We start from the raw sequence: 15,024 nt of genomic DNA, 5'->3' as shown, positions 1-15,024 counted from the left end.
TCATTATATAAAAGCAAACATAAATCATTCCTCTTCTATATATATATGATCAGTGATGATCTAGGGCAGGGTTCACCAAGTCCGGTCTTCGAGGTCCAAAGTTCTGCAGGTTTGTTTTAGATGTTCCCGCCTACCAACACACCTGATACTAAAAGATCAGGATTGTTATCAGGCATGCTGATGAGCTGATTATTTGAATCAGGTGTGCTAGTGGGCGGAAACATCTAAAACCTGCAAGACGCCGGTCCTAGCGGACCGGAAGTGGTGAACCCTGATCAAGGGCAACATACAGTATACTGCCATCCAAGCAACCTCCTTTTCCAGGGGTGTCCCAGCTTATTTCAGCAAGACAAGCCACATTCTGCATCTGTTACAAGTTAGCACGGATTCATAGCAAACGACTGTGAGTACTAGGCTGGCCTGCCAGTCTCCCATTGACAACGTGTGAGCATTACAAAGGACAAAGTACAACAAAGGAGAGCCCGTACTGTTGAGCAACTAAAGCTGTACATCAAGCCAGAATGAGAAATGATTCTACCAACAAAGCTTCAACAATAACTCTCCTCAGTTGAGTGTTGTTAAAAGGAAAGGTGATGTAACAGTGGTAAACCTGCCCCTGTCCCACCTTTTTTGGAACATGTTGCAGGCATCAAATAAAAAATGAGTGACTTAGAAGGGAGGGGGGAAAAAACATCAGTTTATAGTGATCGACAAATTTTAGATTTTTGACGGTGGTAAATTATCGAAATATCACAGTATTAAAATAACAGCCTTAAAATATCCTTTCGGTAATTGGGTAAAATATCCTTTCGGTAATTGGGTAAATTAAAACGAAAGTTACAACAGTAACAATGGTTTTATGAGTCCCGGACGACCACCCAATGTGCTTCAAGCACTGAATTCTCTGCACATGCACGAAGCAGCACTGCAACATTTTCCCATTGAGCAAAATATATATTATCTTTACTATACTGTATGTATATATATATATATATATATATATATATATATATATATATATATATATATATATATATATATATATATATATATATATATATATATATATATATATATATATATATATATATATATATATATATATAAAAATCACTTGTGAGCTATTTTTAGAAGAGACCTGTGGGCTACTCGTGTTGTCCTTGGGGCTCACAAGTACCAACATGCTTTTTTGTATTTTAGGACAAAGAACCTAAATCATCATAGCAAAAAGGCATCCATGCTGGTGTTAGCACAGTGGCTAAACGTGTGTGTGCGCGTGGGCATAACTGCTCATACTTTCCCTCTCTGCTCAGCGGACTTCATCTCTGCAAAGAATAGCTCATTACTATTGATGGACAGTTTTAGTTGAAAGCTTGACTTTTTGAAACCATGTCAAACTGGTAATTGATCCAAGCCAATTTTGTACATTAAATATCTCGTCTTTGTTGTGTACTCAACTGAATGTAGGTTGAAAACGTTTTGCAAATCATTGTGTTCTGTTTTTATTTTATGTTTAATGGCCCGAACTTCAAATTAGGGTTTGGATATGTTCAATGGCTGGAAGGATTGTGAAGCTGCTGTCAAATATTGGGTCCTATATTAAAATGTAAGTAGACCTGTTAAAAAAAAAAATTTGATTGAAAGAAGTTTGATTTCAGTAAATATTGAGCTCATGGTGCTGCAAATTCAACAAATGACTATTTTAAGCTCTTCATAATGTATCAAATGTTTGGTACAAAACCGTTCAGATTATATTCTGATCATTTGTATTGACTATTTAGGAAAATCATGGAAAAATATCTGATTGTACATTATATTTAGATTCAGTTAGGTAGCTGGAGATCACTTCCTACATCGTCTTAAAAAACTTTTTTTATTACAAATGATTTCCTCGTGACGTTTGGAAGACATAGTTTGTTAATATGTTAGCAATGACGCACTTGTCCTTAAAGACCCTAAAATGTGTGAGTGAATGCAATAAGATTCAGGCACAAAGATAAATGTGATGATTATTTCTGCCTTGGCTGATGACGGAAGTCATCAAAGAGACAAAGTGTTGGTATCTACATGATGTAAGATGATTCTCCTTGCCACAGGGACACTCTCGCAGACTTCTCAATGACGTGCATTTTTACCTCACTTGAATATTAAACTACCCATGGTACATCCATTCAGTCATTTTCTATCACTTAACCTGTTTATTGTCAGGCTTGAGCTGGATTCTATCACCACTTGACGCTGGTCTCTGCGGACCCCAGGACTCCTCAGTCGATTGCAGGCCACATGTAGAAAACAGCCTTTCTGACACAATCTTTCCACATAACTGCCAAATTAGATGCATTACAATACATCCATCTTATATTCACCTGATCCTTTCATACAGAACTAACTGAGGTTTGCCGTACACGATTCCCATAGCTGACGGAGCTTTTGCCCATTCAGATAATCAGTACATTTGTGTCAAAATGGTGGAGATGAGTTAGGTGTTGAAGCCAGTTTTTTCACGGGAACTTGAGTATTGGAGCATGTGACGGGTAGGTGTTTTGTTGACCAGGTGTGTCCTTCAGAATATTTTTTTCCCCAGACTTCTACCGCTTAAGTATTGTGGTTGAGATTTTGATTACTAGCTCATTAATGATGACGGCAAACAGATTTGAAAAAGTAAGATTATTGCCAAGCATTGCCCTATTTAGAGAATTATTTGATGTTGTCGGCTCCAAGAATGATTAATTAACGTTGACTATCGTGTGTCTCGTGCCAGCGAGAAGACCACCCGCTTCTGCAATTCAACAAAATCGAATCTAATCTAAAAAAAACAACAACGGGTAAGGTGTTTTTTTTGTTGTTGTTGCTAACATTAGCAACTTTAGCATTTTTGTTACGCAGTTGACAAAGTTAGCAAAGTTATGTGAACATGTTTATACACAAGTCACGCCAACATGAGCTTGTTCTTGAGCAATAACATGACACATATAACATCCTTTTTCTTCTCAGTATGAGCATGATGCAAATTATTAAAAGAGCAAAGAGGGAATCCATTTTGCGCTATCAAAGTGGAAGTGTTCGTAAGTACATTTCACAGTCGTAGAATTGCTATTATTACTTTTACATGAGTCTTACTTTCCACGAGTATCTGTACTTGTACTTTAGTACAGAGTGTGAGTATTTGTGCCACCCCTAGTGGCTCTCAGTGGGGGACCAGTGGGGCTTGTCGGTGTAGATAACGGCAGAGTTGTAGCTTCTCACTGGGTGGAGAATGAGACCAGACGGCCCCCTCCAGCTCTGACGTACTTGTGCTTTACACACGCCATCATCCCTACAGTTACCTTTCATTTTGAGTTCGCATCATGCTCCGATTTCCCGCCATGGACAATTAGAGTTACATTCAAAGTACATTTACAAATAAGACGCGTTCATGTATTTTATTTGGTATGGGGCGTCAAATATCTTAGGATGCACAACAAATGCAGAATAATGTTAGGCAGGAGGTCATGATTTGATCCCCATTTGCTGGAACTAGGTGTTTGGCGCAGACAAAGGAATGACTTAACACTTTTCACAAGTGATGCACCGAATATTTGGCCACCAAAAATGTTCGGCCCAAAATGGAAAAAATATGCATTTTCGGCAATCGGCCGAAACAAAATTCAAGCCGAAAGAAGATGTTGTGGTGACGTAAGCAAAAAAAAAAAAAAACGCTGCAAGCAAGTGTCTGTTTTTGAATTAAACACCAAACACAGGAGTTAATTTTTCACTTGCATTCTGGTGGCCGTGCTAAAGACTTTAGCTAATGTTAGCATTATTGCTATCAACAGTTTTAAACAAGTAAACACTTACCACTATCTGCGGGTGACTACAGATCTGTACAGGACGCCGTGTGTGACTTTGCAGTCTGTCCCCAAAGCAGATTGGCTGGTGTGAAGAAATGTATTCATTTTTAAACGTTGGTGAATATGTGTGCCGTGACTACAGGGAATGCGCAAAAAGTGTTTCCGTTACACTTTTGCGAAAAACTTCTATTTCGACACGTCTCAAAAACCACCTCATGAGAGCGTAAAAACTTTTTTTGCGATATTTGATTTTTTTTTCTCTGGAAAATCACGTGTTGCCATTACCAGCTTGCTTATGCACAACTTGCCTTTTGCGCAAAACTGAGGGTAACGGAAACGCACCGAGTCAGCCACCAGATTCAGCCGATGAGAGTTGCGGTGAGAAAAGATCGCTGAGCGTGGAACTCATTTTGTAATTACTGCCACCCACAAGCCTGGAATGGGCCAATATTGATGTGACATTTTTAGGATTGTTTTTCCTTGGCATATGGCTTCATATGCCCTGCTGGGTGCCATTCTGGTTTTTGTTTATCATTACGCTGTAAGTTTAATACCCAGTGGCAGCGAGCACATGGCTGAGTAGCAGCCGTAAAGTCCAACTAATTAGACCCCTGCATCTTTTCAACACAGTGTGTGTGCGCGTGTGCATGCTAGGAGAGCACTTACTACAGCGCTGAGTCATTGAGCTCATACTCATATCCCCGGGCCACTGCAGATCTCACCCCCTGGTCAACCCACAAACAGGCCAGGGCGTGGCTCAGGAAGGGAAAAAAGACCTGATCTTCGTCAAAAGAGCGACCGCACGACAGCACTGAGTGCGCGTGCACCTGGAAGGAAAGACACCAATTGGGATAGATGAACGCAAATGTGACGGATGAACATGCACACATACACAGTACACACATTTACATGTGGCAATTACCAGAGGAAATACTTATATATTCTCTCAACAGGATGTGATTAGTGGGTGGAAAGTGTGTGAGCTCTATTATGTTAACATGGGAGTTTAAAATCAAATTAAACCACTTGGGAGTCTTAAATTGTCAGTCGCATACAATTGAATGCCGAGAGGAAGGACGGGGGAAGTCAAAGTGGTGAGATGCTGCTCCTTAGTGGTGCTCTGGCGCCAGTGCAAGAATAAAAGTGATGGAATGGGGTGACAGCAAAGACAACAGAAGCGGTCTACCTTGTTCCTGCTGTTAGCCAGGTTGATGCGGAGGACGCCCATGCCATGGAGGACAAACTTCATGGAGGTCAGGAGGTTATCAAACACCGCAGGCTGCCATAACAACACATGTTTCAAATGGGTTAGAGTGAAAACATCACCAATCCTCTTTCAAATGGTCGCAAAAATCAAGTGAAGCAGATGATCGAAGAGTAAAGTTAAAATTACAGTTCAATTTATGTTTTGTTTTTTTACTTTTTCAGGGTGAAAAATGACATTCACCAGCAAATAATTTAATGTATTAAATAACATAGTCACGCTTTGGCATTTCCAAATTCAACTATTCATGGATTACTATTGTTTTCTTTTTCTAAACCATACTCTATTATTTGTTGAATAACTCTCACTATTTTTGTGCTGGGTCAATGCCTTATCTCTGCGCTTCTCAAATGGGGCTATGTGAAGGCACAAAAAGTACAGTATTATGTAAATATTTCAGAAAAATATAAGTTTATAAAATGAATTTTGGATTCAGTTAGGCTATTCTATTTCAGTCTCCTAAAAACCAGCATCTATCCCATACCGGAAGGGTTCAACAAGACTTGTCATATGCCACCTAGAATCCCGTCTCAAAAACCTTTTAAAATTTCTGGTAATTATTTTTTAGAACAAAGCTTTACTACAACACAATACTGTCTTTTTCAAGCGCAGCCAGGCAAGCGTGCTCTGTTGCCGCCCTCGGCTCGTATGCGCAGCCAGTGTGCGACCATTTCCATTTCCATCCTGGAATGGACCGACCATACATGACTTTTCCTGAACTTCCCGGTGGCCAGCATGACCCTCGCTATCACGCTTTTTGTCAATGTAGGCACAATTCCACACACTTCTTGGAACATCAAATCTGTTTTCGTAACTGCCAATGAATGTCTGAAATGTTTTGTTTTCTTGCTGAAGAACAACACAGGCTTAATGACAACAAAATTAACTGACCAGCAATACAAAGAAGTGAACTGAAGAAGCAGTGAGAATTAAGTGAGTCGAACCACAAAAATGGCTCGAACAAATCTACAGATTATGAATTTGAAAAAAAACAAAAAACAATTCTGAGTGTGTAAAATAGATAAACAGTATGCGCTGTGCTTGAAGTTGCAAGATGATCCTCAAAATGTCCATCTGGGAGCAGACAAAACTTGCACAATAGCAATAACTTACAAAACAGCTCAAAACTCTGCTTTAGTGCTCAGAAATAAGCAATTTACACAACTTAGCAGCAGAAAGGCTCCTACAGAGAATGAAAAAAGTGTGTGCGCATTTGTGCGCGTGTTAAACAGCACCCCCACCTGACCCGTCAGTCTCCTGCCAGCTAACACTAAGCTTTGCATTCCATTACGATTCAATCACAGTCTGATGGCTGCTCTCTTCAGTGTCCACATGGGGAATTGTTGCCGTCTCAGATAAAACTCGTGCCTGAAGCGACGCCACTTTTTACATCAGTCTCTTTTACGAGAACTTTGTTGACAACGCTGTGGTGTTTTGGGACGCATCACGCAAATGTAGTGGGAACTCCAATGTGGAGGAAAGATCATCAAAGTTCAACAGTGTGAACCATCATCATGTGTGACACTACACAAGCTGTATCCCCAAAACTTGTTCCACTTCAGTTCATCGAGTCTAACTTCCAAGAGTGGGTTGTTTTTTTGATAGCTTTTGTGTCCTTTAAATATCAATAATTAGATACTAACATTCATCACACTGTAGAGCCACAATATGTTGCGGAATGCATCATTGCATAAAGAGGAGCATGAGAATGACCAGAGAAACTTGTCAACACAGAATTTAAGGAAGCCAAATTTAAGACCTTTAAGGGTATTTCAGTTCAATTTATACTTGCGGCTGATTTCACTTTGGAAGGCAACTTATTCCATTTGCGTGCAGCACAACAGCTAAATGTTACTTCACCATGTTTGCTTTGAAACCTGGTCTCCACTAATTGACAAAATCCCCACCACACATGAATAGAAGCCCGAGGTGTTGAGGCAGATTTCATTTGTGTACATCCAACATTTGTTTTCGTATACAGGACCTAAAACCATTCAGTGATTTATAGACCAGTAGTAGCATTTTCAAATCTATTATACAGCTGACCAAATGTAAAGTCATTAGGACTGGAGTAATATGTTCTGATCTCTATTGTGTTCAGAACCCGAGCTGCAGCGGTTTGATGCTCTTTTGAGGGAGTCCCGTCGGAAGACCGTTACAATAATCAAGTCTGCTGGAGATAAAAGCATGCAAGCTTCTAGTGGTCTGCTTGGAGCATAAAACCCTTCACTTGTGTTTTGGGGTCTGTAAGGGGATGTTTTAGTAATTGATTGATATGAATCATTTTGTTTTTACCAACAAGGGACTCCAGGTGCCCTCTGTTGTGCCGATAGCAAGAAGTTTTAGTAAGCTACTTTTTATTTATTAACTCATTCACTGCCATAGACGGCTATAGACGTCAAAAATTCATTTGAACTATTTCTATTAGTGTAACATTTTTTTCCACTTTTGTTAACAAGAGTATGAAAACCTAGAAAAAAATGATTGTACATTTAGAACAGATATCAAATTTGTGATTAATCGTGAGTTAACTATTGAAGTCATGCAATTAATTACAATTAAAAAATGTAATCGCCTGATGCGATTTAAAAAAAAGAAAAGATTATTAAAAATTAGAGGAATCAGGCGAGTAAAAATGTTTTATTAATCGCATGACTTCATTAGTTAACTAACGATTAAGCACACATTTTATATCTGTTCTAAATGTACAATTAAAAAAATTCTAGGTTTTCATACTCTTGTTAACGAAAATGGGAAAAAAAAATTAACTAATAGAAATAGCTCAAAAATTTGAATTTGTTGGAATTTAGATGTTTCTGGGGTTGTGGAAGAATTCTGGTGGGTGGCCCGGTGGGTGGTGTCTGGTCGGTGCTGGATTTCACTTTCCTTTGTTTTCTTTGGTCCCCTCGGGTCTCCTGACGACGGTGTTCGGTTTAGGTGAACGGTATGGGACTTTTTCTAATAGGTTTTTGGTGAGCTAATAAATACACGCACGCACACACGCACGCACATACAAAATATATATATATATATATATATATATATATATATATATATATATATAAAATAAAATAAAGTTTAAAAAAAAAGAGCAATGATGATGACATTACCAAATGAACAATACTGAGCTCTTAAAAAAATAAAAAATAATAAAAAAATTGTTCAAATGAATTGTTGACGTCTATAGCCGTCAATGGCAGTGGATGAGTTAAAGTTAAAGTACCACTGATTGTCATAGCCACCTAAGTGGGGTGAAATTCTTCCTTCGCATTTGACCCATCCCCTAAGGGAGCGGTGAGCAGCAGCAGAAGCCACGCTCGGGAATCATTTGGTGATCTAAACCCCCAATTCTAACCCTTAAAGCTGAGTGTCAAGCAAGGAGGCAAATGGGTCCCATTTTCATAGTCTTTGGTATGACCCGGCCGGGGACTGAACCCACGACCTCCCAGTCTCAGGGCGGACACTCTACCACTGACCCACTGAGCACTTTTTATTTCGGTACTTTGTTTTTAAATGTCTAACATTTTTATTTGTCAATGCTCTGAAATGTCATCCTGTTAATTATGGAGAAGCACACTGTGTATGAAATGCACTATATAAAAGCTGCTTTGCCTAAATTTGGAGTTTCATGCGTTTATGGACAGCAGCAATATGAGCAAAAACACATTTCACAGATAAAATCAGTGGGAAATTTGTTGGCAGAGGAAGTGGATTCCTTGGATGAGCTCTTGTGTTTTTCTTCTTCCTGACCCCTTCCACCTTTACAGCTCTGCTTCTCCCTCTGTGGCTCATGCTTACCTTACTTTTATGTTCACAAGGGCCCCCACACATGAATCAAACCTTGTATCATCCTGCGTGACGAATTATTTTTAAATAATCTATCTTTTGATATCAACAGCCACAAATTAAAGGAAATATTTGTGACCCCCCAGCCCAACCAATATCATGAATATGAATCTCTCACACAATGAAGCACAGTAAACTCATCAGAATTCTTCTTTTTGCCAAATGACTTTGGTCGGAAAGTAGAGTAAAAAGACAACTGGACTCCACAGTGTGTGTGCGTGCACGCATGCGACAGTGCAGGGGGGACAACAGCAGCGTCAGCAGCCGTACAACAACTCGCAGTAATCTCTGAATCCATTCCGGCACAGTGAGCCATTGTTCTTGTCCGGCTTGGTGTCTTTAATACACAAAATAAACAGTCGCCTTGTATCATAACATGAGTGACCTACACAACAAAGAATGCAGCCTTATTTTTATTAACCACAGACAATATTTAACTTCACCAAACCATGTGAGGGAGTTTTGTGCAAGTGTGTCTTTTAAGCTTAATTGGTTTCCGCAAATCTCACAGCCAGCTGTCAAGCACGTAAGACCAATTGCATATTCAACAAATCAAATAGCTTCTCCAATGAAAAATGAAAAATTACATTTAGTATCTGCAGTGCACAAAAGTTCAATGCAAGTGTGCGAAAACACATTTGTTTACACAATGTTGTATGTACCGGAGTCTTCGTCCATCGTCTTGTGGATAGTAAAAACAACGCACTGCCGCCACTGGCTATGAATAACGGGTTCGATGAGAAGTGCAGTGCACTTGCTCCCCTATTCCTGACGTTAGACATGTCAGTGCCCGAATGTGACTCAAAGCTGACAAGAAGCAAGATCAATGAGAGTCAAGGCACAAAAGAGAGCGCGAGTGTGTAGTTTCAACTACATCAAACTGACCAGCACTCCACTTCTATGCTTGTGAGTGGTGCACCAAACAAACATTCAAAGAGACCAATAAAGAGAGTGTGTGCGTGTGTGTGTGCAAAAGACAAGGTGTGTGTAGAGGGGTTTAGAAGTCACGGAAGTGCACATTTGAGGCGAGGTGTCCATTTTATAGCAGAAAAACAACAACAAGCTTGTACATGTAGACGAAATTATACACACCCACTTCAATAGACATTGTACCTGCATAATCGAATAAACTAAGGCTCAGTTGATTGACATAATAAAAACAAGTAGTGATAGACCATTATGTTTTTTTCAAGGCTAATACCAATACAGATTATATGTAGTCAAGATCGATAACCGATATTTCAAGCCGATAATAAAAGAGAAAATATTAACGTAACATTTTTTTGAAATTACTTTTTCTTTTAATTTCAAACATATAATGAATTAACAGATATGTATAAAAAATACTGCATAACAAAAATTGCAGGGAGCTTCTAGGGTCATCAGTATGTGTAACAATTTCTTGATTTTATTTATTTATTTAATAAAAATAAATAAAAAAAGTGTAGGTAGTTCACAGTGTCAGCATCATTTTTTTTTATAAAGTGGAAATTTAAATAAATCCATAAATGAAAAGTTCCCTGTGTCTCACTGAGCGACAAATGCATGCGAATGTAGCTAATTTTACAAATCTTGATGAAAACCCTAAATTTGTCACGTTCGCAAGCATTCCCAGCTCAGTGAGATACCAGCTTTATCAGCCTACAGATCCATCAGAAGGCCGATGCCGACATTTGTCAAAATGCCACATATCAGCACTGGCCAAAAATCAGTCTAGTTTCCCCCAGTGCTTTATAGGCCCGTAGAGCTGCCAGGCTTTTCTTGCCCACCCCCGTTGATGTATAGTGATTGCCGGCCGTCATGCACACTCCCTTCCCCAGTCGACGAACAATGAATAGTAATAACCTGACATCATTTTTTTTGTTTCCATGTACCCTGTCCTCTACAGATGTTGTGTTCTTATATAACAAATTAACAGGATATGGCAGGCACAAAGTACAAAGGCAAAACTGGTGTACTATAAGAACAAGCTTCTAATGTCGCCACCTCCCCCACTGCACTTCTCCAAGTAACAGAAGGACAAATATGTCAATGGCGTGACCACTGGGACCAAATGACCCATTCAAGAGTAGCAAGAGAGTTTATTCATGCATATTTACCTATTTTGACAGTTTAATTTGTGGATGGATGGATGGATTTTTATTTTATGAAACATTTATTTTTAAATAAAGTAAACAATTTCACATGCGTAAGGAATTTTCTCTACGAATGACCTGGTCTAGGTGTCCGATTTAAAAATCCAATGGTGGCCCTTGAGCAAAAATGTTTTCCTTGATTTTTTTTATGTCCTCGATATCCATCTTAAGGTTCATGTACTACAACGACTGGTGCGCACTATGTATCCAAACTCAGCAGATTGTTAAACGTTGTCAATTCAATCTCCATATATCGGCCTGTATTGAAGCATTTTAGTCTCTTCCGGTGTGGAAAGATACACAAAGAAATGCAGATAAGAAATGATTGTGGAGGGGGGATAAAATACTGCAGTGGGGCAAAGGAGAGGCACGCAGCAAAAGATAAGAGTTGATGGAAAATAGAATGCAACTGTTTTCATGTTTCCATTCTTGCATCAATGCTGCAAATTGAAAGGACTGCTGTGAGTCATGGACCTTTAAAATGCTTTGGATGTTTAAAGACCCAGGTTCAATTCCCCAACCAACAGACAAATACTGGCACGGATATACAGTATGGGAAATATTTACTTTATCTCCTGTTGAATTCTAATATTGATCAATTCACATTCTGCATTTTCATGACTTTATGTCAATTGACTGAATACTTTTTTTTTTAATACACAATAGAGAGAGACATCATAAAATGTTCTCTTCTGATACGTGTTCTTGTGAGTTTGAGTGTGTGTTGCTCACCTTGAAGCTGACGAGTTCTTGTCTGGTAAATCCATTGCTGTGGATGATCTTCATTTGTTTGACCAAAGTGCTTTTACCACTTTCAGCTGCACCTGCAGGGCATCACGACGTGCATGCACAAATTAGGTTGTGTTCTGTTCGATCATTTTTGTCAACCCGACACTAAAAAGTTCCATTTCTGCTTGGCGAGTAACACACACACACACACACACGTAAGCATCGGTTCAATTGGTTAATTTGAATAACTCTTGACACCAGGTCATGTAACAACTGCAAGGTCGCTACTTGATACAATGTTTAAGAGTAGTACACTTTTTTTTTTTAAAGGGCAAATTGAGTGCTTTTTAATAATGCATTTGGGGTCTTCTAAAAAGTGATGATTTTGGAGGTACAAGGATGCTCCCCATTTGAAGATAGATATTGTGGCTGTGCTACCCGTCCCATTTTTAAGAAATATTTCCATATGCTTGAGGCACTGCTGCTAGTTTGCCGCATGAACTCACCATCACCTGTTGATTCCAACGAAGCGGCTGTGAGACATGAGAGGTGATTGATTACCATCTTTGAGAAGCGGCTACTAGTTGATTCAACACCTAATGCCTGAGTGGCAAATCATTGTCAACAATGGTTGACAACCAATCACTGACAACCTGTTTTCTGAGTTTGGTCATGTGACATTCACAAGCTAAGCTGTGATTGGTCGTCACCTGAGCCCCGAGCCACTGTGATGTAATTTTCAGTCAACATCAAGTTGCAAAATGGCCGCTACCCCTTGCATGGGTAGAAATAGGTGGATTTTACTTGTTTATTTGTATTTACTATTCCACAATCGCAATACAGTATTAATCAGAACACCGTATTTAGACTAGTGGGGCTGCATAGAGCATATTGTAAAGAACATTTTAGGGTTGAATTCCCCTTTAAGCGCTCTTTGATCAGATGAAAGAGGGTACTTTGCATGATGGACCTTTGTAGCCTAGCCACTTTTTGTGGTAATTTTGTTAGTTGGTGAGCGATGAGAATTTTCCTAATGTGTATCAAGTATGTGCTTTGGCTCAATAAAGTTTGGGAACTATTCATTCAAACTGCCCAGTGGGCGTGGCCGTTTTTAAATTAACTTGTTTTTCATTGGCCTATGAGGAGCAGTTTATTTGGTCGTATGAACTCTACCTGGCAACAAGTGTTTGGAAAGGTATGAGCCTGCTTTACCAGGGAAATCAGCACAAGTTGATACAAGTTGCTTGTTCAAATTAACGACTAATAAGGAAATGTTCTAAGAATCTCACAGAATACGAGGGGTTGTAGTAGTAGTAGTAGTAGTGTGGAACGTTGTGAAGTTTGTTGATCTCACCGAGTAGGAGTATTTTAACCACATTCATCTCCCGCTTGGCGCCCTCGTACAAGTCTCTGTCTATCTTGGCACTGAGAGTCGTCGCCTTCTTCTCCTCCTCTGTAACGTCGGTACCGAGACACAGTCCCATCCCGAGCACACATGTCCCCCTCCCGGAGCTGGACTCAGAGGAAGTCCTTGACTGGGTTCAATCCGAGCGAGTCCGTTCACGCTGCATGCTCGCAGCTCCTAAACGGCGTCACATGTGCAAAACATCCCACGAAAAAGTCGTCTCTGGCGGCCAAACTCGTTGGACGCATCGCTCCCAGCTCTGCCCGCTAATTTCCCGACAAGTCAAAGTTATTGCGCTCGTTCGCTACAAACAATCCACAGTGCCTCCTCCCACTCCAGATGGGAACGCTGTGGAGTTCGTGGGAAGTGACGTCATCATCCAGCCAATCAGATTTGTCACCTTCAATTGTGTGACATACAAGAGTCGGCGCATAAACGCGCAGGAAAATGTAATTGGAATGAAACTTGCCAAAGTTGGAATTTTTGACAGATTTTGTCATTTTCAACCTCAGTCAGCAGTGGTAGACAAAGTACGACCGTGAGGGCGCATCTGGCTCACCCATAGTCTCTGACAGGGACCATGAAGTCCAAGTAAAACGTAAAGTGCACTGCTTTTGTTTTGAAAGTTGTGCTTTTGTTTAATGTGCACAAGCAAGAGCGTCAACGTGTACTGGTCATGTTTCTCCTTTATTTAAAAACGCACTTTATTTCAAATTAACAGTGCAGAAAATACATATACATAAATTAATGATAAAATGACCTGCTTGGTGCATAGCATGCCACAAAATGGGGGGGGGGGACGTTAATCATTGGCTTCCAAAGAAAAAGCAAATGTTTGATTTTGTTTGAATCAGTCTGCTTTCACGAAAGAGTTTAGAAATCAGATCAGATTACCATTGAAACGCAGAATTTTTAAGTATTTAGACTGTTTTTCCCAAAAATTATGTAAATGATTTGTTGATTATCAAAAATATTTGTTGATTTGTTGTCGATTAATCGTTGCACCTCTACTTCCCGCACAATCTATATATTTGGGTGTCCCGACAAGGAACGGCTAATAGGAGTTGGCAGTTGCACAAAATGAATGTTATAATTTTGAATGTGTAAAGATGTCATTTTAATGACCACTTACAATTTTGCTTAAAATATGTATTTCCTTATTAGGACAAATTGGATAATACATACCATCTGTACACACTTGGAAATTTATTGAAACAATGTTTTTTTCTTCATACATTACATAGACAAAGTTGACATTAGCATGTTGGCTAGAGTTCCACTTTTTCATGTGGCCCCTTTGCAAAATGAATTGCCCACCATTGGCCTATAATAGCCTATACTGGTCACATCAAATGCTACCTTTTAGTTCTATAAACCTATTAAAGCTGTTTCTGTCCATGAACATTTATGCACCTTTGAAGTGGTTGATGTGACATCATGTGTTGTTTGTGCTTTGTTTAGTGTCTGTTATGATAGGACCTTTATTCCATTGCCTCTTTGAAGAATCATGCAAATATGGCAGAAACCACATGGTCAAGATTAATGAAACCAAATTTATTCCTCCAAGTTTGAATGAAAAATTCGAAGATATGTGGCTTTCTTGGCCAAGTTCACAAATATTCAATATGTGCACTGGCTGAGGTACACGTTAATTGAGTACTCCATATTTTCTTCACCCCAAATATAAACATGCTTATTGACTATGAAAAGTGGCCACATCACTGAAAGCAAGATGTCCCTTTAACTCAAGTTTCTCTTGCATATCAACCCAAAATTGGTTTGCTATGTTGCTTTTCCTCTATCATTAAGGCCTGA

General features: G+C 39.4%; 1 protein-coding gene across 1 annotated transcript in view; it reads right to left on the bottom strand.

The window, feature by feature from the left end:
- Positions 1–13,558, bottom strand: part of gnav1 (guanine nucleotide binding protein (G protein) alpha v1) — a 38,974-nt gene extending 25,416 nt beyond the window's left edge. Inside the window, exons 1-4 of the mRNA XM_086082596.1 lie at positions 13,159–13,558; positions 11,808–11,899; positions 5,017–5,109; positions 4,497–4,657 (exon numbers count right to left, since the gene is read on the bottom strand). Coding sequence (XP_085938722.1) covers positions 4,497–4,657; positions 5,017–5,109; positions 11,808–11,899; positions 13,159–13,288 — 476 coding nt within the window. The 5' untranslated portion in view covers positions 13,289–13,558. The remainder of the gene's footprint in view (positions 1–4,496; positions 4,658–5,016; positions 5,110–11,807; positions 11,900–13,158) is intronic.
- Positions 13,559–15,024: the final 1,466 nt, after the last annotated feature.

This window comes from Leptonotus elevatus, chromosome 8, assembly GCF_054856555.1.
Source record: "Leptonotus elevatus isolate MCC_2025b chromosome 8, RoL_Lele_1.0, whole genome shotgun sequence".
NCBI lineage: Eukaryota > Metazoa > Chordata > Actinopteri > Syngnathiformes > Syngnathidae > Leptonotus > Leptonotus elevatus.
Note: the sequence above shows the minus strand (reverse complement) of the source record. Positions and strands in the feature narration are given on the sequence as shown.